General features: G+C 45.6%; 1 protein-coding gene across 1 annotated transcript in view; it reads left to right on the top strand.

Moving 5' to 3' along the window:
• The window catches only part of COMMD10 (COMM domain containing 10), an 898,809-nt gene that overhangs the window by 10,655 nt on the left and 868,428 nt on the right, over positions 1–19,726 (top strand). Inside the window, exon 2 of the mRNA XM_086963023.1 lies at positions 385–475. Within this exon, the coding sequence (XP_086819149.1) occupies positions 385–475 (91 nt within the window). The remainder of the gene's footprint in view (positions 1–384; positions 476–19,726) is intronic.

The raw sequence follows: 19,726 nt of genomic DNA on the forward strand, positions 1-19,726 counted from the left end.
AATGTAATGTAAATCGAAATCTTTCAGTCCATTAAGATGCATATAATTTTAAACTATTTAACAATAAAGAAATGCTTTCCACAAAGAACACAACCTGATATTTGACATTGAGACAAAGACGTGTGGTTGGGCAGCTGTGGGTGATAAAGGCATAGCTTTGTTTTTTACTGGGGAATATAGAAGTTGTTCTTTAGAACTACTAAGGTTCTATAGTAGAAATACCTAGGAAATTATATAATTGCAACTGGAGATGGTAAGGCATCTGTGAGATTGCAGCCATTTTAAGGTTCTGACAATACTATGTTGAAAGTGTTGCTTTGAACAGGTATATCACTTTGATATTGACATTCATATATTTTTTTTCTCTTTTTCTCTTCACTTTAGTATTAAACAAGCGGTGTCACTCATCAATATGATTGACACTGGAAAATTTCCACGCTTGCTGTCCCGTATTCTGCAGAAACTTCATTTAAAGGTCTGTATAGATAAAAATAAAAAATAATTATTTTCAGTATTGTGTCTATTTGGCTGACTAAATGGTTTGGTGGGTTCATACACCCTAAACAGAGATATTTTATTCCAAGGAGACTAGTAGGCATTCATGCAAATACATTATTGTATCGATTATATTTTAAACCAGGAACTCGCCATGATTCTGATTGTCATGGATATTGGCTTTTATCACGCAGTGGTCATATTTAGAGAATCTGATTTAATTTCCTAAATTCCACTATTCAGATAATTCTGGGTGTAGATTGTAGTCCTAAGGTACAATGTCACTGTCCTGATTAGAATAACCTGGGGATTGTGGTATCGGTGTCGGTTGACCCTGTTTCTGTGCACACATGAATGGAGCAACTAACTCTGGCAAATCATGCTAATGTAGAAATGTTGAGATTTAAAGATGAATTCGTTTTTTCAAGATGTTGTTACAATGAAGGACAATGCAAAAATCGTACACAATTCAAATATCCAAACGAATAAAGCCGCAAAATGTAGGTAGGTATTACAATACGAAGGGAATGCCACTAATATTGTAGTGATCCTACATATACCCAGCAAAAAAGCACTTCCTTCTAATGAATTTATCTGAACTAAAGAACACCAGATTTGTGTCTCAGCAATCATACATACGTTTATAAAGATGCATGGTGTTGTGAAAAGTTGAAACTTGAATTGTTTTTAAACCTGCCTTGCAACAGTCCATCAATGCACTCCAAAGCTTGTAAAATAGATATCAGGAATGGCACTAAAATGTATTGGTTTTTTACACTGACCATAATACTTTGGCATTGGCAACTGAGCCAAATGATTAAATATAAAACTTTCATGAAAGCTGGACTGTATTATACATCGATACAAGATCCATAATGCAAAGCTAAACCAGAAAGGGTTATTTAAGCTATGAAGTGCACTTAAAACTGATCTGCTGGTTTGAAGGTGTGCACAACTCTTTCTTTGTTTATTTTTTTGATTTTCCATTGTGGCTTCTTGTGATCAAAAGGGTGGCAGCAGGGTGAACCCCTGTAAAGATGCTTTTATTGAACAGGTGCTCAGGTTCTATGCTATGACAATTTGAACTGCTTTCAAACCAGTCTCACAACCTTCCTGTGAAAAGTCCCAAAAGGAGCAAATCCGTAATTGTGCTATACTACTACAGATATCTTTGGTATATTACAATGGCCATCATCAGTGTTCCCTCAATTTATTTCCTTTGTGTTCGGCAATGTAAGGTATCTGTGCACTGCAGCCAAGGTTATGTGCGCCAAGAAACTGGCCATGCATGACAGAGTTACCCATATTTACACTTTAGGCCAAACAGGTAGGTACTCACGTTTCTTTATTAGCATTTGTTACGCTAAACAGGTTTATAAACCTGCATTGTGTGTTCTTTGGCATTCATGCTGCATGAGAGGTAGAGCTATGCAAGACTGGAAGTTCATAGGGAGGGTTGAACAAGATCCGATCCTTTAGAATATCCTACATGAAATGATACAGCAAGTGACATAAAGTCACAAGAAACTTGTCACAAGTCCATTGCATCACAATTGAATTGTTAGGGTCTGAATTATTAAGGAAAGCATGATCAAAGAAACCAGTGATAAAAACAAAGGACTAAGCCAAATCTAAGGGAGTGATTCATGTGAGGAGGGTCTGTCTAAGGCATATATGAACATGACAAACCTTTGATGTGTAATGCGCATTGTGAATGTTGGGACTGATTCTGAATGGAATATTCTGCCTATGATATCATAGGGGAGGGCAGGGAGCCTTAAAGAAATCTTACCTTTCAAGCCACTTCTCCTGCTCTCAAAACTATAGGCAACATCTGATCACCACTTCCCTGCAAGGAAAGCTAAGAAATAAAGGGCCATGGACAAGGGCTGAGTACTCTTCCCGCTTGACAGATGGAGACCTCTGCAGAGCTAATCCATGTGACTCAATGTTATGCCTTTGCTGAATGGCAGTCAGTGTTTACTCAGCCGTAACAATGATGGGTATTGTCTACTAACTGGAATGTCATAGGACCTCCGGTATTACTGAGCTGCAACAGGATAAGCATGTTACCGCTCTTGTACACTTGCTTCTCCAAACGTATCAACATTGAGATGTCAAGGCTTATTTAAAGTAGAGTAATCACTTGCAAAAAAACTAATCTCCATCCTGAGTTAGGTAATTGATATAAGGGTATGTCTGTATAAATATATAGGACCATAATGGCCTTAAGACAATGCACGGTGACACAAACCACACAACCCTAGCAGCACTTTCTGCATTAGCCAAATGACCCTAAACACTTTTATAGCACTTATTTGTTCGATACTACAATTCAAATACCCTGGGTGTCTTTGGAAAATCAAATCCTACCTTCTCAGGTATTTGGGCCTCTGTACTTTTGCTATGTATGTCTTTCCCGAAATCCCTCCCCAGAATACCCCAAACCCTCCTTACTCCTCCCTAAACCCCTCTCATTTAACAGTAAGTATCCCCTTTTTCCAGCCACTCTCCTGACCCCTCTCAAATGTATAACTTAGTAGTAAACTTAGATAAGTGAGGATCTCCCCAACAGAAAAGATAGGCGAGGTGGAGATTTACACTAGGAGGTTTGTGAATAGCATTGTGTAGTACTATTGTAGTACCACTAAAGTACTACTAAATGCTGTGTGTGATTAGAGCCTGTTCACCTCTCAGGTTCTTCTAACTCTTTTTGTGATGGCTCCTCTTCCAAACAATCATGCATGGGCAGCCTCGCTCTCTCCTCAGCCACTGCCTTAAACTGCAATAGTCTTCTTCCCCTTTGACCTTCTAACAATTCAGCACCCCATGTGCTTACTTTTTGTAAACTGCTCAGAACTTATCTGTTTACACTCCAAAGTTACTCTCTGCCTTATTTTGACTACTGACAAGACACCCACTAGTATTTGAGCGCTTAATAAAAATAAAACTCAAAGCAATTAATCATGGACATTAATATACAAAACAAAACAAAATAAAAAACATGACGTTCCATGCTCTGAAGAGCTTAAAACACTTGGACTCTGTGAGCTAATGTTTCTTTTATTGAAACTTCCACCCCGCCCCTTTTCCGCCAGACACGGTTCCCCTTCTGTATTGGTTTACAGACACTTTGTTTTCCTCCAGGGTCCCTTCTCTTAAGGCTGGTTAGTGAAACAGTCAGGCTTTCATGAAGCCCACTTAGCAACAACACATGAACCATTACCACAGACCGTCGCCCTGTTGAGTTCTGGAAGAATGTGCGCACTTCAGGCTGAAAGGACAGTGCTTACAAAGGGGAACAAGAAGTCCTTTTCCCCGCTCGGGTATTAAATGTAGGTCTGACCTAAGATTTCTGGGTTTCTCGAGCAGATAATACCCTAAGGAGTAACAGGCGTGATTAACGTGCTAGAGGCCTGATTATATGGGCATCGCTATGGAGATACTTTGCCACTTCCGAGGAAGTGATGTAAATGTTCCTATGTGTGGTGGGAGCCGTGGGGGTGGTTTCAAAGAGAAATGAAACTGCTTGGTATTAATAAAGTCTGTAACACAACAAGCTTTGCCCCCTCTCTCAATGACTTTAAACTAGGGACCAAATAAACATTGACTTTAAATTTAGTCCGGTATGTTTATTTATACCTTTTTTTAAACAATTACTTGAAGTTTTTTTTTGCAGAAACAGAATACAAAATACAAAATTATTAACAATCTTACTCGAACCACAATTCACAACGAAACACTTACAAACTATACGGAAAGAAAAATTCAAGTGTTACATCCAACACACAATATACATTACAGTGCAAACGATACACATTACAGTGCCACAATTATATAATATACAAAAAATTATCAAAAGCAAATTAATCTGTAAAGAGAGCGAGTTCAATACAAGAGCAACAAAAGCGTGAGGCAATTATATTTTTTGAAAAACACTAAATGTTATAGATAGCTCTTGCTGGATTTGCCGACGCGTTTCAAGTTTGGGCCAAAGGTGTCCAAACTATCATCAGGGCTCTTGTTATTATTCTGTTAGGATGTAGAAAAACACGTTTTAATACAGCCAAATGGCCCCTTCTACAACAATAGCATCGTTTGGATAGAATTAAAAGTACCTGAACGTTCATATGAGGTTGGCCTGTAGTGGTTTCTATGGATGGACCCAATCCTTTATTCAGGACACAACCAGTGCTACTTCAACAACAACACCAATCTGGGAAACAAAAGGTGTTGTCTACATTTACAATGCGTGGTCTTGGGGTGTTACATGACACCCTATTGTTTTTTAAAAAAAAAGACTTATTAAGGAATTCATACCTTAAGTTGAGCGGTCTTGTAACATAAGGAGGGGGCGGAGGGATATCTTTTCTTTAGATCCTGTATAGAAAATGCATGCCCGTTTGTCATGTAAAGAGATACTTAAATAAATAAATGAATAGCCAGGTATTTAAATGATCGACACAATTGTCGTACCTGTCACGTTCTTCACTGTGGGGCTGCTTTTTGACAGTGGATAAATCTCCCATGTGCCTGTGTGAGCAATGCACTAGTGTGTGTATAGTTATTTATAAAACACATGCACGCATACATTAAGTCCTGTACGCGGAATGCAATTTAACTCGTACCTTCACTCCTGCTGGATGAGGCACCACCTCTCGCCCCCAGTCTATGGCCCCAGCCGGGGCTGTAGGGAGTCGGAGTCACTTTAATTTGGGAACTCGGCGTCTTCCGATCACGGATCCGTCGTAATCTGTAAAGACGCATTCATGATTACTACACGGGAGGCGCAATGGATGTTATTGTCAAAAACGGCCGGCGCGGCCGTTTGTTTTGCTCACCTCTGTCAGTCTTTTGATTGCGCTGCGTGAAAACGGTGCTCCTCGATTGCTTGCTATTAGTCTATGTGAGCGGCGGCCATTTCTGCCATACTTAAGGGGAGGCAGCTTTGGGAAGGTGCATTCTGGGATTTGTGGTACGTGAAGTACAAAGTCGAGTATTGTACAGACTGAGCGCAATGGATCTGACAGTGCTCAAAAAGGAAACTTGAGGACAAGTTTCCTCAGGGAAACCAATCGAGGTAGTTTTCTCACACTGTCCAGAAACAGGATCAATTCTGGAATTTTAAAGTACATGAAAAAGAAAGTCAAAAGTTTTGCGGGCTACATCGAGTGAATCTGATAGTGCCCACAAAAGGGATTTTAGTATGTGCACAAGTTCCCTCACAGATACTCATCAAAGTAATTATCTCATACTGTCTTGAATCAGAGCCAGACGTGTTGAGTCCTTTCTGACGACAGTGGGTCGTCTTAACAGCGACAAACCGGCAGTATGGCACAAAGTCTCAAATTCTTGACGATTCGGACATATTATTCAGGCCAGTCATAGTACAGTTGAATTTCAATATAAGGTAAGCTTCTTTTTCAAGTAGCATTTTTTCAATGTCTGCAGGGCGCTGTACGTGGCTCATTGTGTGTAACACAGTCCACTTGAAGTCATTCTCATTATGGGACATCTCAAGGAAATGTTCTACCACTGGAGCTGTTAGTATTTTCTTTTTGATCCTTGATCTATGCTGTCCTATTCGGAGATTGACCTGCTGGTTTGTTTTGCCTATGTAGATCCTAGAACAAGGGCAGATCAGGGCGTAAATGACATTTTTGGTTTTACAATTTGAAAAACCAAGATGTTTCCATTTAATTCCTTGGTGTTGAAACTCAGTGCCTTCAACAGTACTGCCACATGAAACACAATTACCACACTTATGGTGTCCCTCTAACGGTTTCATGTCTCATAATGCTTGGAGGTCATGTTTGGGTAGGGACTTTGGGAGATCTGCTCGCACAATTTGTTGTCCCAAACTACGGTTCTTTTTGTATGCGAAAATTGGACGTGGGAAGGAACATTCTAGGTCTTCCAACAGATGCCAGTTTTTAAGGACTGCCTGTCTAAGCTTGTGGGTATTAGGCCCAAAGGTGGTAACGCATACCAATCTGTCCAATTCTTTTTTCTCCTTGGTTTGTAATAAGGTTTCACGAGGAGTGAATCGCGCCCTCTTGTAAGAATTTTTCAAGAGTTTACGTTGGTATCCTCTATGGATCATTTCATTGCAGAATGCCTGTGCATGTTGGTCATAGTCGCCTATCTCAGAGCAATTTCTCCGAATACGTAACATTTGCCCATACGGCAAGTTAGCCTTCAGACTTCTTGGGTGGTAGCTTTTGTGGTGGAGGATGGTCTTCTTGTCAGTTGGTTTCTTAAACAAGGATGTTTTTAGTTTACCCTCCTCACAAGTGACCTCGACGTCCAAAAACGTCATTTTCGTGGTGCTTGTTTCGATGGAGAATTTGATATCAAAATGTCTATTATTGATCCAATCATGGAACGCTAAGAGTTCGGTCTGGCTCCCCTGCCACAGGAGCCAGACGTCATCAATATATCTCCACCATTGAAGGATATTGTCCTTATACGGGTTGTTGTTGTCTACAAACATTGAGAGAGGGGGCAAAGCTTGTTGTGTTACAGATTCATATAGGGTCCAGCCCTCCCTCAGCCCCACCAAGGACCTATCTCCCTTTGTGCGCTGGTATTAATAAAGAGCAATGAACAAACCTACTGCACATATTGAGAGCCGAAGGTCTCATAATCGGTAATAAAAAAGTTTATATTGGCTTAGAAAATGTGTACTTTCAAATTTGACCTTTAAGAGAACAAGTATGTAAAACGTCAAAAAGCATGTGCTGCACACTCCATGCTCCGCAAAAGACACAAACACGAAGAATGCACAGAGCACTTTAGACATAACACTTTTACCAGGTACTTCGAATAATGCCAATTGATGCATGGCAGTTAAAAATACATTAATCCACCTCATCGAAAAGGCGGACAGGTTCCGCATACCGGCTGTGCTGGTGGGCCTGGACGCGGAGAAGGCCTTCGACCGAGTGGATTGGGGCTTTCTGTTTAATACGCTACTGGCCTTCGACTTTTCTGACAAATTCATCACTATGGTAAAGGCAAACTTTTGCAGCCCACGCTCGAGAGTGGCGGTGAATGGCCACCTATCGGCCTTCTTCCCCCACTCGCGGGGCACCAGACAGGGGTGTCCCCTCTCTCCCTTGCTGTTCGCGCTCAGTATTGAGCCTCTGGCGGTGGCGGTGAGGGAACATGAAGGAGTGAAGGGCATATCGTTCACGGGAGAGCAACATAAAATCTCGCTCTTCGCGGACGACGTCCTGCTCTCGGTGGCGGATCCGGCTGGTTCCTTGCCCTGCGTTAGGGAGATTTTGCTTGAATTTGAGGGTGTGGCGGGATTTAAAGTAAACTATGGCAAGTCTTACATCTTGAATCTGACTTTATCGCAATCTGACGTGGCTCAAGTACGGGCGTTGACACCATTGGCGTGGGCATCCGGTTCGATTGTTTATCTGGGGGTACACCTGACCCCGACGGTGGGTAAGCTGTTCGCGGCCAACTTCCCGCCCCTCCTGACGAAGACCCGGGCAGAATTGGAGAGGTGGAAACCTAAATTCCTGTCCTGGTTAGGTAGGATACATGCGATTAAAATGGTCCTTCTCCCCAAATATTTATACCTGTTCCAGGCTCTACCTATTCCGCTGGACAGCGCCTCTTTCCGAAAGCTCAAAACGCAGATACTGAAATTTATCTGGCAAGGGGGCCGAGCCCGTCTGTCCTTCACAGTTATGCGCCGGTCTCGGTCGGAGGGTGGGGTTGGTCTCCCGGACCTGCACCTATATTATAAGGCTGCCCAATTGAGGGTCATGGTGGAATGGTCGCAGCAGCTATCAGAAAAACATTGGCTGCATATGGACCGGAGCGTGGCGGGTCGGTCCATCTGGGATTTAGCCTGGAAACCGAAGAAAGATCGCCCCATGAATGCCTACATCAGTACCCCCACGGGCACTACACTGAAGGTCTGGGACACCTTGGCTGGCGATGAGCGGTGGACAACCTTCCCATCTCCGTTCACGCCATTGCATTTCAACCCGGCCTTTCCACCGGCGCTAGCCGAGGGACCCTTTGACGCATGGAGGGAGGGTGGGTGCCGGGCGCTGCTTCACCTGTTTCATGGCTCTGATCCTTTGACCTTTGCTAACTGTATACGGGACTACCAGGTGCCGCAGACTGATAGGTATAGACATGTCCAATTGCTACATTGGGCCACGTCGCCAGGAGTGCTGGAGGCAGCTACGAGGCCTCCCTCGCAATTTGAGGCTTTTCTGCTAAGGACGTCTACCATGAAGGGAGCCATCTCCTTCCTATATCAGTTACTGCTTCAATCTGAATTGTCACCTAGGCCACGATATATGGAGCAATGGGAGGAGATGGTGGGAAGGGATGTCACCGACGCCGAATGGTCAGCGCTTTGGAGGGATATGAACCAATTTAACCACTCGATCCACTTACGGGAGGCCCACTTAAAGACTCTCACGCAATGGTATATGTGTCCAACTCGGCTCCACCATATCTATCCGGCTGCCTCGGATAGGTGCTGGAGGGGATGTGGACTTCTGGGGGACTTCCGCCACATTTGGTGGGATTGCCCGGTGATCAGGCCGTACTGGGATGAAATTCTTTCCCATATCAAGGATATCCTTCAATATCCTATTGAGGAATCTATGGCCTTTGTGCTATTGGGCCTGCGGGACCCCGGTCTTGAACATCAGACGCGCTCGGATAAAAAGATTCTGTGGCTGTGCTTGGGGGCAGCCAAGCTCACGCTGGCGGCGGCTTGGAAACAGAAGGAGGCACCAGCGATATCCCTTTGGCACGCGAGACTCTGGAGGCTTTTGAGCCTGGAAAGAATGGCAGACATCTTCCTCTGCAACTACAAGAACTTTAAGCACGTGTGGGGTCCCTTGGTAACCTTCCTATCTACTGGCTTGCCTTCGGCTGTTTGCCCAGCATCATTGAGATCCTTACACCTCTTCCAAATGTAGTGTGCCTGCTGAATTAATGTGGTATGTATGCGTCACCGTCATGGGGGGGGGGGGCTGGGGAGTTGTATTTTCTCTCTCTTTCCTTGTGTTGCAACCGAGGTGCCTATTTTCATCGGATGGTACATTTCCATGGTTTTGTATAGCTTGAAGACCTGCTTGATGGGACATTTTGATTTCGCAAGACTCAGCACCAATGTGGCTATTTCTTATGGCCTTTTTTTTGCAGGTACCTGGACTGATTGACTGATCTTTATCTTTGCGAGGTAGCGTTACCACCGTTTTAATTTGCTTCCTTTCCCACTGTGTGGGGACATGTGCGGCACCTCGGTGCGGCTTTCTTGTCTTTTTTCCTTCTTGTTATATGCAAAATAAATAATTTAAAAAAAAAAAAAATGCATTAATCAGCGTCGCCACTTCTGTCCGTAAATCCCTGTAGCCACGCCATATCAGCAAAATGTGTGCACCTTGTGACAGCCCTACCTCAGTAATTGCTAGCACCCCATCACCCCCTGCCCTCTTCCCATCTTCCTCACACCTCTTGTGATCACATCACAACGACACCAGCCCCCACAACAAAAGTTTCTTTCTGCAGTCCCAGTCAATCGATTACGGCCAGCAATGTGTGTGACCCTATGCAGGCCCCCTCCCCTGCCTCTTCCACAGTGAACTGCTTCTCCACATTTCACAAATCATGCAGCTTCACATTATTAAAAGCAGCTGCAAAGGTTCTCTTGCATGATTTGTGAAATGTGCGTGCTTCACAATTCAGGTTGCACGCTCGGGGAAGTTATAGTGGGTGCGCGCTCAGGCGCGCACCTTACAGGGATCACTGGCCATAATGTACTGGCATGGGTTATTTGACTTAAGACAGGGTATGAAGAAGTTGTTAAAGATAAACTTGTTCCAGCAGAAAGCTAAACACATTTTAACACACACATTACTTTCATCACCTTCGCAGTGTTCAAACTATTTCCTCTCTGGGCCCATTATCAAAAGCTTCTACATACAAACCATAGATCCTCTGATGAATCTTCTACGTGAGCTAACAGGTACTTGGATATCAAGAAACCATGTTGCAAATCCTTATGAGGACCTGGAATAGGAAAATGCCAAATTCATGCATACATTAAGATATCTCCTATAACAGTAGTAGGCAAATTAATAACAAAGAATTTCACACCAAGAATGACTTGAAACAATAAAATTGGTCATGTATATCATTTATCTAAGCCTCAATTTGAATGGTCAAGACACACAAATCACATTTAAGCTTTTGTATATAGAATTCAATTAGTACAATTAGTCACACAATGTCATACAGATTCAATAAAATAGACATATGCTGATTACCTAATGGATAAGAGAAAGAGAACATAGGAAAATCAAGTTCAGCATGTAGGTTATACAAACCAAATTTGCAGAGATGAAACATAAGGAATCATAGGATTGAGTCTATAACTCTCCAGCCGAAGAGTTATTCATGCACACTTTACCAGTCGGCAAAGTACAGTTTGGATCAAAGAAAAGTTGGTAACACTCAGAAACAAGCATTTGCAATGCAATAGGTCTCGCATTTGCGAGAGTTTAAGCTATTGGCATTGCCATTTAAAATGCCTTTTATTATGTTTTTTAAAAACCAACACGTAAATAAAAGGCATTGCCATTTACAATGCCAAAAGCTAAAACTCTCACAACTGCGAGACCTATTGCATTGCCCCATAAAACTACAATTTATTAATACTTTGTTATATATGTGATGCTTTTGCCTAAACGCTACACACAGAAAATACCTCCATTTAATATAACCCCTTTGGAATTGGTACTCCTTTTATCGATCTCGGAAGGATGAAAGGCTAAATTGACTCGGCCAAGAATCAAACTTGGGACCTGCAGCTCACGTAAAGATCAACAGCCAGATCTCAATTAGGTGAGCTCAATGTCCAGGCAAACAGGAACGTAACGTTGGGAGATTAGTGACTCATTCAAAATAAAAGTCAAAATCATGAACAGTTCCATTTGCGCTATGTAAACTCCATAAGGAACACAATCAACACCAATAAATTATTCCAGAAACAAGGGGTTAGGTGCTGAGGTTAAGCACCTTCACTCCAGAAACCCTTTTACTGCCCAACCTGAGACTACATAATGGAGCTGGGTAAACCATTAAAGGCATTACAATTATGGGCCTCTGTGGCCACCGGGGTAATATGGATTCACCACATTCTACACATAACCTACCACCTGGTGCATCTTTTTAAGACGAAAAAACAGTTCTAACAATGTGAAACTTGTGTGCAGCATCATTAATTTTGTGTTAAGATAAATAGCCAAACAGTACTGACACAGAATGCACCTCACAACACCACACAGCTTGATTATGCTTACTGTCTAATGTAGTCAACTCTACCGCATAATTTGGTCTGTCATTGCCACATTGCTATTGTCTATAGTGAACCCGTCACAAAGAAAGATGGACCTCGCAGGCCTATAAGCTTTCATTTAAAGAGAGAGTGAAAGAAAGAGGGAGCGACATGGCGAAACAGGAAAAGAGAGCAAGCGAGAACAAGAGAGAGAGAGAGAGAGAAAGGGAAACCGAGAAAGATGGCGAAAGAGAGAAATGGAGCGAACAAGACTGTTACCCCAGGGCACTGTGTTTGCACTAAAATAAAGCAAAAACAGCCCATTTCGCGCTTTGAAACATGAGAATTACCACGGAATATACAGTGGTCGCTCTAGTCTAGATATTTTGCTCATTAAAGTGTTTACAAATGTTAAGGTCCTAGATATTTGCTTTGGTTCAGAGCTATATGTATTTTACTGAAAACTAAACAGTAGTCCGCAAAGAGACACTAGACTAAAACTAACAGAGTGAAAAGGCCAAACTAGGCGGGTTTTACTTTGCAGCATATGACTTTACTATTATATATATATATGATATATTTTGGTTGGACGAAGAAAACAAAGCAGGTATTTGCAGTGATTTCTGAATGTAGTTATATGTGTGGTTAAAATAAAAAAAAAAAAAAGGCTGGCACCATCCAAACAGCAAAGGCTTTCATCGACGGCCTACTACCCAACACAAGTTGCACTGCGCACTATGTAATGCATAATGCAGTCTCCACACTAGACTTCATCATAAGGAATAACTTTGTTTTAATATTACAAACTTCTGGAACTTTTCTCGTCAGGAAATCCCTTTCAATAATATTAAATAAACACTTCTAGTGTTGAACGAGTGCATAAACGGAGGGACCAAGCTCCTGAAATTAGCACATGCACAACCAATACTCGGAGTACGCTTAAAAATCCCAAAATAGAAAACAGACCACTTCCAAACTACACCAATAAAAGCGGAAAGTACAGCACACAGACTGAGCTGGCAAAACCTACCAGAAGCGCCATTTCATCAAGCAATGGTCGTGAACATATGTGATAATGATCTCAAAATCAGCACTCTGAAGAGGAACCGTGCAAAACCTCAAACAATATATTTCTCCAACCACAGGATATTGGCGGCTCTTATATATTAAAGTTAGGGAATGTGGTGGAACGGTAGCAGACCACTGTCAATTCGTGTAGATGTGCTGAAGAATTTATCATTTTCACCTTTCCTCAGATTATTAACATGAAGGGCTTCTGTCATTATGACAGATACATACATGTCTACCGCTTCTACAATAAATGAACACATTGTTAACAAGTGCCGACAGCATGACCGAGTGGCTCATTGAAGCTGTGATTTGCTTTAATTACTTAATGTACTCCCAGCTGCCGTCTCATAAGGTGTATTTCTGGTGGTCTGAACTTTAATAAAGATAAGAAAAGTTGTCACTGCGTGCTCAACACTAACACAATCCCCAAGAACTCTCCCCTTTCTCAGTTTTACACACCAAAGTTAGAGTTCGGCAGACCATCAAATTTAACAAGACCACGGAATCAGCCGCACAGACAACATTCCCAGCCCAGGGCTCCCCACAAAGGAACATAAATCTCATCAACGAGCTCGCCTGCCCCTTTGTAGCTCCTAACACCAGCTGCCCACGTGCTTCCTCCTTGTGCAGCCTCAAGCGTGGGAGGGGGCGTGGCGGGCGGGAGCGCGCGCCGTCCGGCAAAATGAAAATATGTTTATTAATTTGTATTTCAGTGACGCACTTGTGCCAATAAAGAGGATTCTGCAGTACGAAACGGTGCCCCACGACAAATAAAAACCGTTAAAACGAAGGCTGTTAAAACAAATAAAAAAACGATTAAACAAGTGAAGGATAACGTCGTAAGTGTGCGAGCATGCACCTCAGCTGTACGGGCGCACACTCAAAGTCATGCTGCGCGCGTTTCCGTGTGCCGTGAGCGTGCACATCGGACGTCGGGGCTCCCGTGCTCATGGAGAGCCACGCCTGCTGCCGAGCCTGAGCCGCTGACCCTACACACCCGAGGAGGAAAGACCGGCCTACAGAGCAGCGGGAGAGACCTGAGTCAGCCCGGTGAGTAGGGGGACTGTTTTTTGGTGCATCAGGCTAGCTAGACAGGAGATGGGCACTTCGAGTGTGTGTATGCGCGTGTGTGACTGTGCGCGCTTGAGCCCGTGAGTAGGTTGGGAGGGGTGTGTGCACATGTGTGTGTGAGCGTGTGTGTATGCAGTGTGTGTGTGCCTGCGTGTGTGTGTGCGTGAGTAGGTTGGGGGGGGTGCGCGTGTGTGTGTGTGAGCGTGTGTGTATGCAGTGTTTTTGTGTGTATGTGTGCGCGTGACTGAGAAGCATGGCTGGCAATCTAAAGATGTGCATGGCTCCGGGGGGCTGGGCATGCGCGTCCACGATGTGCAATCGGCGCTCGTGCCCATATCTGTCTCCCTTGAGAGCCGACTCCACAGCAATAGGTCTTTTAAGACCTAAAAAGGGGGCGCTCGGCAAATCCGGGGTAAGTAAAGATCAACTGTCACGTGGTGCTTCCAGGGAAAGGACGCGGTTACCAACATCCACAAGGCTCTACCTCAATAGAACCACAAAGCAAACAAATTTATCCAGAGCACTCTATTAAGTAAGTCTTTGATTGAAAAGGTTCGAAAGCTCTTTTTATCTTGATTGACACTAGCACCAAGTTCAAATTCAAATTCCGATATCCCGGAGTTGATGTTCCAACAACTTTTATTTCTTCACATTGAAGTTTAATCAACAGACAACTGGTATCTTCAAATGATGCAGCCAACACGTGTTTCGTCGTGATTATTGTACACACATTGACTTCCTCAGGGCTGCAACCCAAAAGGGAAAATAATATTCATAATATATAGGACCCCCTCTTCAACCATTGACACTTAGCAAATAGTAAGGTTTAAGAGTAAGTAGTAACAGAAGGTCCCAGTGGGAAATAGAGGAAACTTTGAAAAGAAAAGGAAACCTACACCAATTACCTGCATCACCCATTGCATGTGACACTATAGATTGTCATTAACCAGATAGACAAAAAGATCATCCACTTTTACAGTGGTCTAAATTTTTTATAAAAGTTAAGGTCACCTGTTTAATCTGTATATTCCTCATACAAATAGTTCCTTTCAATATTTCAATATTAGGTGCCATCAGAACCTGCAAACGTAATGCAGCATAAACAATTATGTTGCCCAATAATGGCCACATAGGTAAAGACCAAGTCCATCATTGCCAGCCTAGTTCACCATCTAATAATATTTTAAATCCCCACAGCGTAGAATTTACCTAAACCCCCTGCTTATATTAAGTCTTGTGTTTGCTTCACCAACACGTATGGAATAACACCTCACAACCACCTGGTGTTTCTAAACACCGTGAACACCCCAAAATATGTTTTAAAATTACCATCTGATCCGCATAATGGTCCAAATCCTGTCTTTGCAAATTCAATAATGTTTGGAAAACATCTTATCCACTTCTATATAATGTTATAATCCAAAATCTGAAATGCAAAAGCAAAGCAAATTAAGAAAACTGACCCATTATAAGTTTGCTCCATGTCGCCAAAACTTCACAATCATATTATCCTACTCACCCTCTCTGCTTCAATCTTTGTGCACACACAAAATTTCCACCCAATTTCTCACATTTCTTAAGTTTTCAGTATCTCCATTCTACAAAACAAATTAAGTATTTACTAAGTCTAGTAATATAACACAAGCACTTAGTACGATCTCGAGCTTGCATCCTACTTCATACTCACCAAAAGCGGTAGCGAGTATCTTTGCGTCCGTAATTCGGCGTTGTGCACAGGCGCCATCTTAACATGTCCTTTTATAGTTCTAATGCTAGGCGCCATCTTGTAATGTGCAATACTCTGCTAAACACCAGTAAACGAGTACCGTAATACACGTCCAAATGTAAATGCTACTTATAACCATCCATACCGCAACGGTTACTCCAAAGGGCAAAATCAGCTATATAATTTCTACTGAATAAACCACTATTGAAAACAGGCGCCATCTTAACATGTCTCTTTGTACTACTTGTGTGCGGGCGCCATCTTATAATGTGCAAGCACAATAAACAGATGCCAGGATCCAAGCTCGAATATATATACCAGTTATAGTCATCAGTATAACACGAATTTCTCAAAACCGGGGAAACCAGCTGTATTGATTCCTCCCGCCTTCGTTACATATCTCATTCTTTAAGTACGAAGTAGTCGCCATCATGTAATGTACAAATCAAACCAAAATCAGGAATAGCAAATAAGCCAAAGTCATCCATATCAAACTCATCACATCAATTAAAAAATGTTTTTCAGGGGGCGTGGCCAAGATGGCGACGGAGTGAGACGCTCTTTCGTGTCCCTCCGGCGCCTGACCCTTCTTAGCCTTGTATATGCCTGCCAGGTGGCGTGTTAACTGCCGCCGGAGCCCTGCTGAGAATCCCCGAAGCGGAGGAGCAGTGACCGGTGCGGTTAGCGGGAGCGGAGGCCGCTGAAACGGACTGCGGAGCGGCAGCGAGTGGAGGCCCAGTGACCATCGGCCTTGCGGCGAGCTGCGGCCTGGAAGCCTCAGCCTTGCGTAGCGGAGAGGGCCGGTCCCCCTGACACGCAGCGGCGCAATCGGGACTTCAGCGGGGGGCCGCGGCGGACTTTGAGCTCGCGGCTCCCGTCCCGCCGCTTGCCGGACCTAACGCCTACCGTCGGGGAGGAGCGGCTGCCTGAGGGGCCCCATAGTGGCCGGGAACGAGTGCTGGTGAGGCGGGACGGCTGGAGCCGGTGGGCGCGGCGGCCGCGGTGCTGCTCCGACGCCGCCTCTGCTCTGAGCCCGGGGCGAGCTACCCTACCTGATTGCCTTACCTGCGGGGGTCCGGCAGTGTCCCTCTGTGTGACGCAGGAGGGGCGGGAGACACCAGAAGGCTGGAGGAGACGAGTGGAGCAGCGGTGAATGTCGGCGATTTGAGGCCTGCGGATCCCCGACCTGGAGTGAGTGCAGGGCCCGGGCTCTCCGCCCTGGGGTGGCGGCAGGGTCACGCTACAGATAGAGCCACGCCGCCTACACTTTTGGCGCTTAGCGGTCTCGGGCTGCCCCCTGCTTGGGGGATCCACGGAGAGAAGGGGGAGTGCCCTCTTACCGGGAGGCCATTGCTACGGCGCTACCCCAGCTGAACGCTTGCTAGCTACCGTTTCTGGGCCCACCTGCCTGGACTGAACTCGGGGTCTCGCAACACCCGGTTCCCCCATTGTTGGACACAACAGGTGGCTTGACGGAGACTTTGCGGGGGTGTCTCCTGGGGCTAGGTCTCTGGAGTGCTCACTAGGGGAGAGGTAGGAGAGCGGATCTCCGACTGAGTTGGCTGGAGGGGACACCTTACCCTCAGTCCCCCTCTCCAGTTATAGCGGGAAGTCTGGTGGTGGCATACATCACGGTGGATCGAGTGGGGCCGCCTTGCCCCCCCGCCGAGGCGAGTTTCCAGAGATGTCTAACATTCTGCGCAAGGGGAGGCCTGGGAAAGATGGCGCATCGAAATCCTCTCAGCAGCCAGCTTCTCCCGGTGCCAGCGGATCGTCCAAGCAGTCGGATGATGATGCCCCCGCCACCAAGGCCTTTATGACTGAGCTCTTCACCTCTATTAAAGAAGACATCTCCGAACTTCGGGCCCAGTTGGCATCGGACCTCCGGGAAGTGAGGAGGGATGTGGATGGCATTGGAGAGAGGGTCGCGACGCTGGAGGATCATGACCTGAGTGTGGCAAACGATGTCCACCAGTTGCAGCAAGACATCATCCGACTCACGGAACAAAATCTAGACCTCCAGACCCACACGGAAGACTTGGAGAACCGTTCCCGGAGGAACAACATTCACATCTGCGCTGTGCCTTGGGACGGTGAAGCGGGGAACCTGCGTGGCTATGTCCAGGCGCTCTTCCTACAGATCTTGGATGAGGAGAGGGTGCAGGACATTAGGATGGATAGAGTGCATAGAGTCGGCCTGCCCAGGCGAGGAGGGGGACCTCCTCCGGACATCCTTGTTTGTGTCCACGACTTCCAGTTGAAGGAACGCATCCTGCGAAAGGCCAGAGCCATCCCCTCTTTACAATTCAGGGAGCACCGTCCGCAGCTCTACCAGGACCTGGCGGCATCGACCCTCCAGAAGAGACGTGAGTTCCGCCCTGTGACTTCCTTCCTGCGGGAACGCAATATCTCCTACTCGTGGGGTCATCCCTTCCGCATCATCTTTAGGTGGCAAAATAGACTGGCGCAGATTCGTTCTCTTCAAGTAGCAAAGGATCTTTTGGGCCTGGATGATGCCACGCCAGCACAGGAGGCGAACACTTCACCGTCACGGAGGCACCGCCGGTCCTCCTCATGGCATAGAGTGGGCCCGTCCCCGGACCGGTTGCGGCCGGACCGCACTGCTAGTCTACAGGAGAGGGGGGAAGCGGTGGCAACGGTGGCATCGGCCACACTGGCAGATTCCCAGCAGAGCTCTGGAGCGGCCTGAGCCATGAGCAGCTGATGGTTTGGTGCCGGAGGGGCACATGCTCTGGGGTCCTGTGGGTTGATTGTACTTTTGGAGAAGACACCCCGGACCGTGGCCCTGGGAGACACTACTTCGGTGCCCCAACCCCATCCCCAGGCCAGGGAGGGCCTTACGGACTAATGGAACTGCGGAGTGCAATATTCAGGTTCAGTGCACTGTGTTCTCTGTTCATGTTTTTCCTGTTCTTCTGTTTGCAGGGGGGGTGAGGGGGAGGAGCCGGGGGGGGGGGGGGGATTGCGTAGGGGGGCACTGGGGGTCAGGGGGGAGGGGGGGTGAAGGGGTGGTGGCGACAGATGGATGTGTGGGATGTGTGCTGTTCCTTATGGAAGGGTATTGGGCGGGTCATTGATACTGGTATTTCTACTCAGGTGTTGTCACTGTGTTATGCTCTGCTGGTAATCCTGTACCTCGCATTGGACGACTGGCCTCTGAGGGGCCTGGAAGCGCGGGACTTGTGGTGGGGGAGAGGGCTTGGGTGTTGGATGGGGGTGCTTAGAGATGGGACTGGCCCGGGGAGGATGGAGTGGATGTCGGAGAAGGTCGGGGCGGGCACTGATCACCCTATTGGGCACACAGCACGGGGGTTTACTATTTCATTATGCCTGTTAATGTGGGTACTTGGAATGTGAAGGGTCTCAATTCCCCGCAGAAGCACCAGAAGCTATGGAAGTACCTGTCGGATCATCATCTTGATGTAGTGGGCCTCCAGGAAACTCACTTAGCTAAGAAAGATGAACTTAGACTCCGGCATATACACTTCCCCCTCATTTATAGGGCATCAGCGTCCACCAAGCATAGGGGGGTGGTTCTCCTGTTCTGGGCGTCCCTTCACTTTCAGCCTCTGGGGGTAAGTGGCGATAAGGAAGGTTGCTGGTTAATGGTGAAGGGGACGTTATATGGTCGACAGTGTACTTTTGTGGTAGTTTATGCTCCCAATGCTAGACAGAATAGATTTCTACAGGAGTTGCTGGACAAGGTGGGGGATTTTGTGGAAGGGCACTTGTTCTTCTTGGGGGACTTCAACATGGTGTGGGACAGGGACATGGATAGTTTGGGAGCTCAGAGGGCAGACTCTGGGGTCTTTTCGGATGAAACGCAGAGGCAGGTGGGCGCACTGGGGTTGGTGGGCAGCTGGCGTTTTTTGCACTCTCAAACCAAGGATTATACTTTCTTTTCCCATGTCCATCGCTCTTACTCTCGTATAGACCATATCTTTGTTAGTCAGGCTCTTAGGGGGGATGTCCGAGTCTCCAGCGTTTTTCCACTCTCAGTATCAGATCATAGCCTGGTGGTT

The sequence above is a fragment of the Lissotriton vulgaris genome, chromosome 3_1 (genome assembly GCF_964263255.1).
Source record: "Lissotriton vulgaris chromosome 3_1, aLisVul1.2, whole genome shotgun sequence".
NCBI lineage: Eukaryota > Metazoa > Chordata > Amphibia > Caudata > Salamandridae > Lissotriton > Lissotriton vulgaris.